This window comes from Pezoporus flaviventris, unplaced genomic scaffold (assembly GCF_033815535.1).
Source record: "Pezoporus flaviventris isolate CSIRO_AGI_PZ_B2104156 unplaced genomic scaffold, CSIRO_AGI_Pfla_v1 ptg000031l, whole genome shotgun sequence".
NCBI classification, from domain to species: Eukaryota; Metazoa; Chordata; class Aves; order Psittaciformes; family Psittacidae; genus Pezoporus; species Pezoporus flaviventris.
The window spans coordinates 34806199-34820325 of record NW_026892579.1 but is presented as its reverse complement, the minus strand read 5'-3'; the positions used below and the strand labels follow the sequence as shown (position 1 = coordinate 34820325).

The window sequence follows — 14127 nt, the reverse complement described above, 5'->3', positions numbered from 1 at the left end:
TTTCTGAACATTAAAGACCTGTATGAACATCTGTTTCCATTCCATATTAGCATTTTAGTAAAACCAATGCAGATATTGGAGCTTAAAGGCTAATACATATGAATTTCTAGATAAAAGGTACATTTTCTTTTAGGAGGTCAGTTACTTGTATAGAAAATTATTTTGGTTCTATTTTGCAATGTCCTATTTGTATGATTCAATAATTCATTAAAAAAAGGAGATCCAAATGGCATGATCATATCGGTAAGGCTAAAGAGTGCAATCTTCTCCACTCCTTTCTGTCTGCAGAGTAATTTCACACATTACTATTTCACTTACAATAGCACTCAGAAGGCCCAGTTGAGAATGAGTTGTCTTGTACAGACAGCTGCATTAAAACCTCAAAATGCCATGGTTTCTTAATTCAGAGATTATCTATGTGACTTTATTTATTTTTAAGGACAGGACTTTCTACAGTACTTATCACATAATATCACATTTAAGATGATTCTGTAATGTTATGCTAATATAGCTTTCACAGTTAATTTCCTTTTCTTTGAATGTTCATTCAAAATTTAAAAAAAAAAGGAAAAAGTATAAATTTAATAATTTTAGGACCTGTGCATTGTTAGTACACAGTGACCGTATTACTTCCGGTCTGCAAATGTACCCCCTCACTCCCCACAATGGAGATATATATATAAAGGACAAGCCTCCTAAAAAAGGGAGTTAAAAGAAGCTTCTAGCTCTTCTGTGAGTGATAATTTCCTAGGCAACAAGGGAAGAGTATATCTGAGACTTGATACTAACCAACAAAGGGAAAATGTTAATGGATAATGGAATTAAGTCGATGAGTAGAAGCTGAATGAGTTAATAAATAGGAGGTAATGACTTTTTTTTTTAATTAGGTGATCACCTATGCTTTAATAATTGATGTGAAATGGGAATTAAGTAGCCCTCATTTCAAAAGATACAGTTTCCAACCAGCAAATGGAGCATTACTTCCAATGACAGCTCTTCTCCTCTGCTCACTGCACTGTGCAGGATCATGAAGGTCTCTGGCTTCCTTTTGCAAATGGCCACTAACTTTCTGACAGAGATCAGCCAAGCCCCCATCTCAAGAAATGTGTGCCTATTTGACTTCTAAACATTCTCTTCCCTGCACTTCCAGAAGACTTTAGGTAGTGGTAAGTACCTTTTGTTAAAGACCACCAAATAAATGGAAATAGTAATACGACATTTTGTTCCTTTTTACAGTCTGTTTTAATCTCCTTGGGGTTTTTCTCTTCCTACTTTCAGACCCTACCACCAACCTTGTTTGACCTTTATTTGATCTGACTGCACATATTGGGATGTAGGAGCTTAAGACAAAAAAGAAACTTTTTTCTTCATTGTTTCTTTTGGTTGAACCATGATTCCCAATATGAGTAACATGCTAATAGGTGTGAAGGAAATACCAAAGCATGATCTTGAAACAGTGTTTTTCAATTTGTGGTCTGCAGACCTTGGGCAGCCCATAGCTTTACTCTAAAGGGTCTGTAAAAAGTTGCTAAGAAAAGCAAATTCATCAACAGCAGGCATTAACTTGTCAAACTGCCTACCGCCCAAGTAAGACTTGGCTGCTCATATATTTTTTTATATATATATATGTATATATATATATATATTTATTTATATATGAGGAAATAAAAGACATATAATGGTATGTTAACTTTGTGAAGTTTACTAATGGAAAATGTACACTTATACGAAAGGGAGAGATCACATCTCATTTTTCTCCTACTCTTTCCTTCCTTGAATTAAAAATAAAACTGAGCAAAACATAACACCCATTATGCCTTTCATGCTGGTATCTTAGAGTAGAATCATAATCATGGGAAAAAGGGTTAACATAATGCTCCTTGAACTACCAGGAAGAAAATAGGTTTCTTTTGTAAAAATACACCTTGCTAAAATTAAGAAAAATTGTTTTCTTTCCATCATGCTAATAAGAAATGACCTTTTCTTCCAGTACGTCATGCCCCAGTAAAAACAAACAAATCAGGAAAAAGGCAAGATAATCAGAAAAACTTGTAAAATAGAAAATAGATTACTATAGTGGACTGTACATCTTTATAAACAGCCCTAACCTGTATTTCTATAATAAGAACTTGAATTTGCTGAGACAACAAGTTTTTGTAATAACTCTTTTATCACCTGATCACTGGGAATGAAATTTAAAGTTTAAAAAAAAAAAAAGGGCAAGATGACCTATTTTTGAGCCAAAATTAGGGAAAAAAAGGATAATTAAAAGCCTTATTCATGGTAAAATTTGAGAGCACTATGTTCTCATTCACTGGAATTAAAGAATTACAAATAGAATGCACTGTTAAACTCTGCTGAGGCAAATTATTATCTACCAGGTGTTTAAATATCCTTTAATAATTTATATCAATGTATTTTCCTCTTTCTTATGTTGTTGTATCTCATGAATATCAAATCAACTACTACTGTTACAACACCATGAACTTGGAATGAATTAGAACTGAGTCTGGAGTGACAACGGTTCCTAAGGAAAAAAAGTCAAATGGAAGAGTAACTACTTCAGGCTGTATTATCAAAAACATGGAGAAATTTTAAAAATCACTGTTCTGGTTTTGTCTGGGACAGTAATTTTTCTTCCCAGTAGCTGGTGCAGTGCTGTGTTTTCAACTTTGGTCTGAGAATAATGCTGATAACACACTGATGTTTTAGTTGTTGCTACGTAATGTTTACCCTGATCAAGGACTTTTCAGTTTCATGCTCTGCCAGTGGGGAGGGGAACAAGAAGCTGTGAGGAAGCAGACACAGAACACCCTGCCCAGACTAGCCAAAAGGGTATTCGATATCTTTCGATTCTCATCCCCATTTCTCCGGGAGTGGGGGGAGATAAGGGGGAGAATGAGCAAGCAGCTGTGTGGTTCTGGGTTGCCAGCTGGGCTTAAACCACAACACATGCTCAGTGTATAAACTGGGGGGAGCCACCCAGAAGGGACCAACTGCTGCCTGGGTTGGGCTGGGTATTGGTCAGCAGGTAGTGAGGAACTGTATTGTCCATCACTTGGGGTAATTGGGTTTTATTCCTCTCTCTTTTTTCCTATTATTATTATATTTTATTTGGTTTCCATTACTAAACTGTTCTCATCTCAACCATTGGGTTTACATTTTTCTGGGGGGAGTGAGCAAGCAGCTGTGTGGTACTTAGTTGTCAGCAGGACAGTCACTCAGAAAATTGTCTTTTACTTTTCAAGAGACGTATACATAAAAAAATTAGGGTAGTTGCATGGATTTGTTTCTAATTTTCTTGTTTCCTTTTCTCTCTTCAGTTTGACATGTTTTGCTATATTAAAGGAAACAGAGCAGCTTGCCTCAAGGCTGCAAAGCTAAACAATATTCCCACTGTATTGAGCAGAATTTGGATAGCACCTGTAAAGAATATCCTGAATGTGGTGACTTCAATAGTTCCATTTTGATTTAATCGACAGAAGCTGAATTAGGTCATTTAATAAAGGACCTGATGAGTCCTACTTAGTTCGCAAATGTGTATTAGATCCAATGAGACTATCTGATTATAATTAAGATCATAGAATCTAGGCTTGAAATTAATTATTGAATGCACAGAAGGATTTTGGTCCATGTATCTGTGGATATTTCAGATCTATCAATCAGAACCTCAAGGGTTGTCATACTCCATATCAGCATTTTAAAGAATACATATGCACTTCTGTAAAAGTGTCCTTTTCAAAATGTGAAATGTGATCAGCTATGATTAATGCTACAGGCAGGAATTCTCTCTTTTCTGTCTTCACAACGCACAGCATGTAGTAGGCTCCAGTTCTGACTGGGATCTTTAGCCAGTATCAGTAAATTATTTAATGATATTGCAAGCAGCAGTCTCTTTGAATGTTACTGCTAAGCATCTGATGGCTATGGTTATATTTACTCTGTTGCCACACTACTACCAGCTCAGTCATTACTTGTCAAAAGACTTGGTCGCAATCTAAAATGGTTGAGATTCCCTCATGCCATAGCAAGTGCTCTCAACTGTGATTAAATTCTTTGGGAGTCAAGACAATTCAGCACATCTATAGATTTGTCTGATGCTGCAACAAAAGTGCTAATGACAAGCAACAGTGACTTTTTAAACGAAGACTATTTGTAAAATGAATTGTTATACCTTCAATGCACCATGTGCTGATCCCACATTCACTTGAGGAACTATTAACCATCCAAGAAGAAATTCTACTAAAATTATAGGGGTTGTAATAGAGAACAAAAGAAGCATGAGTGAAATCAGACTTGTGCCTCAGGGATGAAAAGATTTAGTAACTGAATAATTTTTCTTTTTATGAATGACTTTCTAAAGTATTTTTTATAAAGAGTGACTTTATGTTTTTACATAATCAAATTTTTTAGAAACTTAAACCAGAAGTTCGTATTTAAACAAAACTAAATCTGTAAATCAAACTTTGGCATGCAAAATTGATGTGTTAAAGAAGCCACGTAGGTGACCAAGATGAAATGATGAGCTTTATTGATTCTTATGCATGGAAAATTAATGTTTAACTGGATGAGTGAAATCTCCAAGATAAACAAGTTAATTCCTGTGATTTAAAAAGTCCAAAGAGAATGTAAAACAATTACAACTTTAAAAATATTGTTTTAAGAACCTGAATAATTTTGTAATCTATAGCTGCTGCAAAGTATGAAAAGTTTCTATACTGATTATAACCAAACAAGAAACAGTGAATCTCATTGTATTTTCACTGGGAATTATGCTTTCAGATCTTGTATAAGCATATATTTACCACTATGTAACTACTTATAGCTTCTTAATAAAAAAACAACCAACTGGACAAATCTGGATTTTAATCCACACAATAAAGAACATCAGAGAATGAATGTAAGTGAATGGGTACCTACCAGGAGGCATCATGGATTGTTCTTGGAACTGTTTCAAAGCATCCTTCAATCTCTCAATATCCTGTAGCAATACAAGGGATTTCAACCGATGTAGAAGTGTCACATCTGAGGAAGAGATGGTGCGAGATTCAAGATACTGCAAAAGCTCTTGGGCAGCTGCTGCATTTACAGCAGAATCTGTGCATCTTGATTTATCTGAAAAAAACAATTGGAAAGCCAGATTAAAAATGTTCAATAAGTACAGAGAATATTTGAAATTAGAATTTCTTTTCAAAGACAGCATCTTCCTTTTTACTATAATGTACAAATATCTGACACTAAGGAGCAGCTTGCTCCTCCCATTTTTTCTTAAATATTAAAACAATGGTAAGAGGACAAAGTATCAAATTCCAAAAGTAAAAAGGACTTTAGTATTCATACTGATTGGAATGCAAGAGGAATCTAAATTTTCAAGACTAGCACAGTAAGAATGTGTAATGAAGAAACTCTGCTGTGGCCAAAGTACTGTGTTTTCGCTCCTGGCACACTGTGTATTTTAAAAGTATACACACACATGGAGATAGGGAGCAACTCTGCTGCAAAGCACTTCTGGAGGCACCTTGTAATTGTACTTTTACATTTCTGTTTAAAGAGCAGATATTACAGCATGTATTACAGCAGAGAAGGACACATATTATTTCTACAGTACTAAAGCATAAATTCATTCTTCCATTCCAGTAACAAAGTCTAGTCTGTCCCTTTAGCCAGGCTCATTTTAATTCTTCCGTTTTTTTATCTGCAAGCCAACTGAAAAGAACAAATTTTTCCAATTCACCTTTCTGATGGAAGTAAAAGCAGTATAACCTATGAGACCATTCGAAAATGCTGCTAAAAGCAATATCTTCCAATTTTGTCTAAAGAAAAATGGGGGAGTGTTCAAGTCACTCAACCAGAAAACGCAAACAACATAATGTCAGTTCTATATATAAACTGGGATTTGCCTAACAAGGAAGTTAGTCACACTCTGATTTATGGATGTGACATCTTATCTGCAGATGAACTTACTTTTACCTAAGAATCTCTCTCCCTGGAGTCCAAGGTCCTCACTGGCTCAACCTTCTGATCTGAAAGTTTGACACTGGGGCCAGTGGGTCTGCCAAAACTTGAATTTGACTTCTAGGAAAGCTGGAACCTCAACACTTTTTCTTAGAATTATGGAAAACTGACCAAGCTTCTGTTCTGGGTCATATATTAACAGCAGAACTGTTAACTGAGTTTGCAGTCTTGCTCAGTTACTCTGGAATTCCACTACAGCAAATGCATGTAGCTTAGCATACATTTAATTAGCCATACAACAGATGTAGCAAAATTCTTATTTTTGGTGATGGAGGTACACTAGCCAGACAGTAGGATGGATTTCCAATTCTAGGCTTAACATGAAGACCTGACACAGCAGAAAATTGTTATCAGTAAGCAAAAAAATTCTATGCATAAATCTTGAGAAGAGAAAATAATTAACATGAAATCCCTGATGTCATTTTAACAGGGTTTTTAAAGTCATTCTGTAGTCTAAAGATGAATTTTATGGGAATGGATGCTGATAGCTCTGACTTAAGATGGACTCATACAGATAGGTAAGCTTTTTAATATTCTTCATTCAGCTTCACAGAGACAGTCAAGGCCATACTCTTTGAAAACTTTTTCACTGTTTTTTTCCAGTTTTACAAGACAGTTACCATTTTAAAGCTATGTTCTGAGCTAAGCATCTAAAGCCAGGTTGCCCTTAGAAAAACATTTTTAATTCTAGATGATACCAACATAATCTGGTGTATGTACGTGTAAGTACTATAGTACTTACCGTTAAAAATTCATTATCGCTGAAAAGCATTTAACATAACCACCATACAAGCAGCTTTTAGGAAGGCAACAAAAGAAACATAGAGTAGGAATTTCTCTGATTTTAGTGGCCAGATGAAAATTCAATGCATCATTAGGGATAACATCCACGCAATCCTTTCTAAAGTGCTACGGAATGTGCATTGAGCATCAATTTCATCTCATTCACAAGTGTTTTATGCCAATATGCTTTCCCATTGCTAACAGCTTCTTCCCCTTTCCTCTTGGATGCTGTCTGTCTAGATTTCCTTATATTTTTCAAATCAATTTCCTCCTGGGAAGCAGGACGTTCTGAAAAGTAGGTTGGTTCAGAGATAGTAAGGCTGAAAGTAGTGTAGGATAGCACTTATTGCCCTCATTTGAAGCTCTCTGAAAGCAACCAATCCTTCTGGATGATTGCTTATAGAGGAACGAAGAATTTGTTCCATTTTAACCATTACACTTACCCCAAGTGTGCTGGAAGTTTTAAAAAAGAGCAAATAATATTATGTATATTTTCAAAGACAGAGAAACAAAGAGATTATGACCACTGTTTTTCATATTGATGTGGATTCTTACATATTCATGTACACACCAAAAAACAGGATGAATACGAAGTACTTGCATGTCTTACCAAGCTCAAAAGGGACATTTCTCTATTAGATCTGCCCCATTCTACAGCAACAATAACTGCACATCTATTTTCCCCTACGTGGTAATAAAGAGAAAGAGTGGTACATACTGTCAGCAAAATAAATTTGTTGTGTTGCCTGCAGGAAGTCCAGAATACTATCTGTCTTTTCAACCATGTCTTTTAAGCCTGCTGCTTCTTCTCTGTTGTTTTTGTCTGGCTGATAAGTAAAATCCACACCGGTAGTTTTTGTTACCAAGCCAGCTGCTCTCATTTTTTCTTTCTGTCGCTTCTTTTTCATTTTCCTCTTTTTGTTTTTGCTTATTTTGGGACTGTCTGTCTGCTGCAGCTGTAAATTATCTCGAACAAGAGTCTCTTGCATTCCAGAATCTGTTTGTTCTCCACGTAAATTATTAGAGTTTTGTAAGCTGCTCTTTTGTTTCTTCCTTCGAATGCGCTTTCTCTTGGTTTGTCCTTGATATTCCTCCTCTGCAGATTTAAAAGAGACATGATATTTGTAAATAAGAAGATCTGTAATAAGCATTTTAGAACTGCATACAATGAAATATTACTCCCTTCAAATTCTGTGACGTTGGAGTGGCTCTAACCTTATTTTTATGCTTGGAATGCCTTTTAGTACTACAGTGTCAAAGCCAACTTTTATGAATGCATTGAGTAAGAAGTCAAGTTCTTCTCCCTTCTGCTTTCGATAAAGACTGTACTGTCCTTCATGCTACATACTTGACATCGCATTTACTTTCTCAAGGCAGAAAATAAAGCTCTGTACAGAGAGTGAGGTCAAAAGAACTGCCAGGACAAAAAACAGTACAGGCAAGCTGAGGCACATGGAATGACGGAGCTGCCTCAAGAGCCCCACAACACTAATTGGTAGACTTGACCAAGAATGCAAGAAGAATGCATATGATTCACAATAAAAGATGACAGCGTTTATATCTACTATATCCCTCTACGATAGTGCTGTGCCTTAAAAACACGAGACATGTTTCTGATTCTTCTACTTTCTCCTCCTTAAACATCTTCCTCCTTTGGGATATCTTAATGCTAGCTTAGCTTTGGACATCAACTTTATGGGGAAAGCATGCAAGGCATCAGTGACCTTGGCAAGTAATCTCTGATCTCCTTAACAGCCTGTCTTGGTCCTGTCATTCCCTTGCTACATTATAATTTCCTTCCTAGCTAATTCTTCAAAAGGCTCAAATGTCATGGGAAAGAAGTCCCTCCTGCTCTTGAAGACAGCTTTCATGCTTCTTTACTCAGATCTTATCCCTGTACACAGAGCCAGAGTTCTGAAGTCTTCTCTGACCTTGAAATGGCTGCCCCTCCCACACGCTCACTTCTAAGTGTAAACCCTCCTGGCATTAGCAAGGGAAGACTGCCAGAATCCATCTTCCCTTTACTGCAGTGCTGCTGAAGTCCATATTCCTGCCTGATTAACTGAAATACCCTCTTTCACAACCTATCAAACTCCTCAGACATTTAAACAATCATGGAGCGCAAAATGCCAGTGTTGCTCTAAAGTCTTGCTCTAGGAAGTTAAGCCATTTATCCTTTCCTTAGCCTCTACCTGCATGTTTCTAAATTCCTCAAAGTGCTCTGAGCCCTGTGCTCTTATTTATCTGGTTTTATGCCAATCCCTTATTTACCTAGTTTTACGCCATTCCCTTACGGTCAAAGAATCTTTGTTTGACACAGAGCAGGAGAGATACATGAAGCCCAATGTTTGTTTCCAAATGATATGCAAAATCTCCTGAACTGCCTCTGACATTATCGGTTTGTTTGGTTTTCTCATCACTCCTCCCCCTATCAGTCTTTGCCTCTATTTTCTCCATGGTTGGAGGCCCTCTGTTTCGTTTCTGTTTCTTTTTCTGTCTTGAACTCTGTCAGCTCTGAGCCACTTTTTCTCTTTAAATATCACTACAAGACTTTTAGTTCTTTAGCTGACAGATGACTCACTGCAAAGCAATCTTCCATACTTTCTATGAAGAAGGCTGCACAAAAATAAATTTGCTGTATTGTAATTGAACACCACAGCATGTTAAAGACACACCAAACGTCACCTCATACCCACAGAGTGGAATGTTTTGCATGCATGGTATTTGAGCTAAATATCTTTTTACATGATTTGGACATATGGGATGTGGGAAAAATAACTTCTGTGTCGTCCTGTAGGAATAAAATATCAGAACTGAAGGCAGATATGAATGGTGAAAGATGCCATAAACAAAATATCACTGTTTCATCTTAAGATCTAATTTGGATTTTCATGTTATAATAGGTGAATTTCACTGTAAACATAGATATATTGTTCTGTGAAATTTCTCAGTCCTCTGTTAACCTGAACCACACTGTTTGCTAATAAAGCTGCTCTAATCTGTGCTCTCAGCAAAGTGGCCCAATGTACTCTTTAAACATCCATGAATCACTAAATCTCAGCAAAACTACAGTATGTTGTGCTGCCAAGAGCCCCCAGCTGGTTTGAAGACACTTGAAAAAACTGGTGCAGAAGGCAGAACAGGGCTTAAGGTGAGTCAAATCCAGAAGTTGGCTTATCCTTGGTAGCTCAGGACAGCAGAAGGTCTGAAAGCTGTCAAAAGGCAGAATGAATGTAGTCTTCTGATGTGTATGTTATTAAGATAAATACCCAATGAAAGGGAATCAGAACTGTGCTAAGTTTTGTCCAACACAGAAAACAAATCAAACACAAGACTTTACCATGTTCTCTTGAGGACTTAAACTGGCATTCCTCTAGCAGTTTTTGTCATTCTTTGCCTCATATTTTAATATCTCTTTAGTATCTACTGCTTCATGCATGGGAGCTCCTAGTGACTCAACATCAGGAACAGATTAAATTAGAAGTTGACAAATGGCAAAGCAATGCACACAAAAGGGATTAATTTGAACAACTCACTGCTAGGATTAGAGTGAACTGTTACCAGTTTGGGAAAAACAAAACAAAAGTCAGACCTGTGCATCCATATGGAAAGCTCAAGGAAAACATTTGCTCAGTGGGTATCAGTGAGCAAAACAGCAAACACCTTGTTTGCATACATAAGAAAGAGGATGGAAAGTAACAGGAAAAATATTCCAAACCTTATACAAATCTGTTGTACTCTTCAAGCTTGTAACACTTGTTTCTTAGCATAATCCCAGCATAGTTACACTCTGGCAGACAAGAGAAGGACTCTTAAAGAAGATACCAGAGAAAGAAACTTCAAAAAGATTTGTATGATTTGACTTGAAAGAAAGAATAATAACATGGGCTCTGTCTCTGTCTCCTCATGCAAGAACAAGGGGACATCTAATTAATCTGAGCAGTTTCACAAGCAAATAGAAGAAAGTACTTGTTTTACAAACAGTTCAGTTAGCTTATTGAATTCATAAGTGCGTGCCATGCACAGGAGCCCAGGGCTTAGCGGGATTCAAGAGCTGGTTGTTTATATAGCCACAAAGACTACCTGATTATAACAGCTATGCTAAAATATAACTAAGAGTTGTACAAGAAATATAAACCATAATGTTTAGGTCACAGCCCACACAGTGATCTTAACAAATTAAATGTTCTGTGGGATTCACCTCCCACAACTTTAGCTATCTGAAAAGAAAACACTTAGTGCATACTTAGACCTATGCTCCCTCTGATAAACCAAGAGATGCTAGCATCTTCGGAAAGCAATTTACCTCATCCTAAACCAGCTGGGATAGAAAAGCACCCTGAAGGTCTTCATCTCTTTCTCCCTTTAACTTCAGAGGAAATGTAGACAATGAATTTGGACTAGATGCTTTCAACAACTGACAAGAATCAGTCTCTTTTACAAAATTTAACAATATGGAGGATGGTGCTTCTTAACACGAGTCTGCTCATCACACTGATTTTTACTAACAAAATCCACTGTTTTATGAAACAAAACCAAAACTGATTCTCTACACATTGAACTAGTAGGGAAGTCTAAAAGAATGTCACTAGGTATAAATTTTGTTCCAGTAATTTTTCCCTCTGTATGAAGAGGTTTGCTATGTCAAAGCAGCATAATTGTAACGAATGCAGGGACTATATGCTACATAAGCAATTTTAAGGTGCTGAATACACACGCAACGTTGATAGGAGTATCAGCTTTTGGACTACACTAACTTATAGCCACACCTGCAGCAACAGCTTGTCCTAATTCCACAAAAACTGATGATTTTTTTTCCTTCTTTTCCATAATAGCCTGTCTCCTCTCTCCCTCCTAAGACCTGCCTCTGCTCCACAAGTGCCCTAATTTATCACATAATCCAATTATGCAGGAGCAATTGGCTTTAACCTGTTTAGTCTGGACCTGGTGCCCTCTCAGACTGAGCAAAGTGCCTTCCAGACAGAATGCCCATATACATTTTCCAGCCATAGTCATAAGTTCATAAGCATTTATTTCAGCTTCCTGACGTTTCCTCCATAAGAACTGTTCAGAGTTTAAAATAACAGATTTCTTTGGTGTTTACTGGTTTTGCTTTTGCCCTTTCTGGATTGTTTTTGTCCAGATTACTTTCCTGATGCAATTGACCATGCAGCTGCACAGTCACGCTAGCCTGACTGACAGAATGATGTGGAAGTGGGAATGAGCTCCCTGAAAAGGAAAATCAGCACCAAAAGAAAAAAGTCATCCTCTAACTGTCTATCTCATCTGGTTTGAAACATTAAAAAGTTTTCTCCATGCAAACTGTGTGTCTCCTTAACACACCAAAGGCAGAAATATGCCAAAAAACAGACTTGAAATGAAACAGAGGATTCGGTTTCTAGATACTGCTTACTGAATTTTGATAATGAAAAGTCAGCACATCCAGTTTACATCTTCAAGGAAAACCAGAAAATAATAAAAATAGTGATTTACATTAAGACTCTGAAGAAGCTGATTTTTATTTATTAACTTCTATTATATTAGCAAGTTAGTTTGTACTTATCATCAGGGCAGCTGGAGACATGAATAGATCAAATCCAAAGCTAAGAGAAACAGCTGACTGTGGGCTGACTCCCATTCGGACTAACCGTCAGCACAAACACATTGGTGGCAATTCTGTGACTGAAAAGATGAGCTTCCTCAAGTATATCTGTATTATTTCAGTTCCTTCAGACAATGTCAGATGGAAACACTCAGGGATAGCATCACAGAAGACAATGAACAGTGGGAGGCTATTTACTTAGGTGTTTGCAAGTAAAAGGCAGATAAAGTTCCACGGTGTGTCAAACTGATATATGGCTTTGGGTATCTGAGAATAAGCTGGTAATACTAGGGATTTTTGAAAATCAGGTCCCTAAATATTAGTAGAACAAGCCTTTAGAACAGCCCATTAAAAAAAAAATAATAAATACAGCAGACCAAGGAAAAGATAGTCAAAGAATATCCTATGAGCTTTAGAAACCTCTGTTGACTCCAGTCAATACTGCAGCTGGCTCTCCTGCTCAAGGACCAAGTAAGTCCCACAGTAGGCTTTCCAGATGTTGCTCACAGTAATTTTGTTCTTTTGATCAGATGAAACAGGACGTATGACTGCCCTATTTTTTCACCCAGATTAAACTCTTTTCTTCTCCCTGATATACTGGATGGTTTTCCCATGGTGTACCAAGCAGTCAATGCAGAGGAATTTAATTTTGGTTTAGGATCTTGCAAGGGAAAAAAATAATGGTATCTTACTTGGAACTAAAAATAACAGCAGCTATAACTTGGCCAAGAGTGAAAAGCTGCAGCTAACAAATGCAATAAAACGTAATGGCTCATTAGAATAAAAGCCAAACTGGAAAGATCTCAGGAGCACAAGATGACACTAATATTTTTAAACTTTTTTAGGAAATTGTTTCAAATCATAATTTGAAGTCAGAAGAAAACACACTCCAAAGGTCTTAGTAATCTTTTGACATCAGAGAAAATTGCAAAAGACTGGACAGGGATAGGGACTATCTCTTCTTTGAACATTCATGCTATGTCTGTATATTCACAAGTGAAAAATTCATATGAAACTAGCAAATGCTACATAGCACAACAGAGTACTACCTCTTGGATTTACCACAGATCCAATTAACAGTAATGGCAATAATAGTTAAAGGCAGATATCATGGTCTGCAACAGTTTTTAATCCTAAATGTTTATCTGACTGTATATACCTATGAATTTGCCTTACTTATAAGCTATGTCAAACTTCTGCTGTAAGAGGAACTGTACTTGGTCACAACCAACATCTACCTAGTACTATAACATTTATAAGGCAGCAGTCATAAGCTGCATTCAAGCTAAGGATTTATACATTGGTATAATGATGTTTCTTCTTTTGTACTTTTTACTCTAATAATTGTCATTGCTTTATTTGCTTTTTGAATGCTGCTGAGTGCTGAAATGTTTTCACAGCTATTTATCATACTGCAAAATCTTACTCCTGCTTGGCAACAGCTAGTTCTGAGCCAGCCATTTTGCAGGTGGGTTTTGACCGGTTATTTTTTCCTAAGAAAATCACTTGACAACTATCTAAAATGTGTTTCATGTCCAGTTTTTGAAAGATCACTCAATGTGAGATCATGCTGCACCCAACTCTTGTCTTTAGCACAGTCAATATCTTTGTAGCTATCAGGACACCTTCGGACTCCACTCTTTACTTGACCATCTATAAAACTCAAGCCTCCAGCTGTGACCTCCCTGTTTTGAGAACCACTGCATTCTGTTCATTTACCTATTCTG

The 14127-nt window shown here is 36.8% G+C and overlaps 1 protein-coding gene across 6 annotated transcripts in view; it reads right to left on the bottom strand.

The window, feature by feature from the left end:
* ERICH1 (glutamate rich 1) overlaps positions 1–14127 on the bottom strand; it is an 87134-nt gene that overhangs the window by 13429 nt on the left and 59578 nt on the right. For all 6 annotated transcript variants that reach the window (XR_009744609.1, XR_009744611.1, XR_009744608.1 and 3 more), the window contains exons 4-5: positions 7517–7894; positions 4921–5115 (exon numbers count right to left, since the gene is read on the bottom strand). Coding sequence is in view for 2 of the 6 variants with exons in the window: in XM_061460709.1 (XP_061316693.1) it covers positions 4921–5115; positions 7517–7894 (573 nt within the window). In the remaining 4 variants the exon portion in view is untranslated. The remainder of the gene's footprint in view (positions 1–4920; positions 5116–7516; positions 7895–14127) is intronic.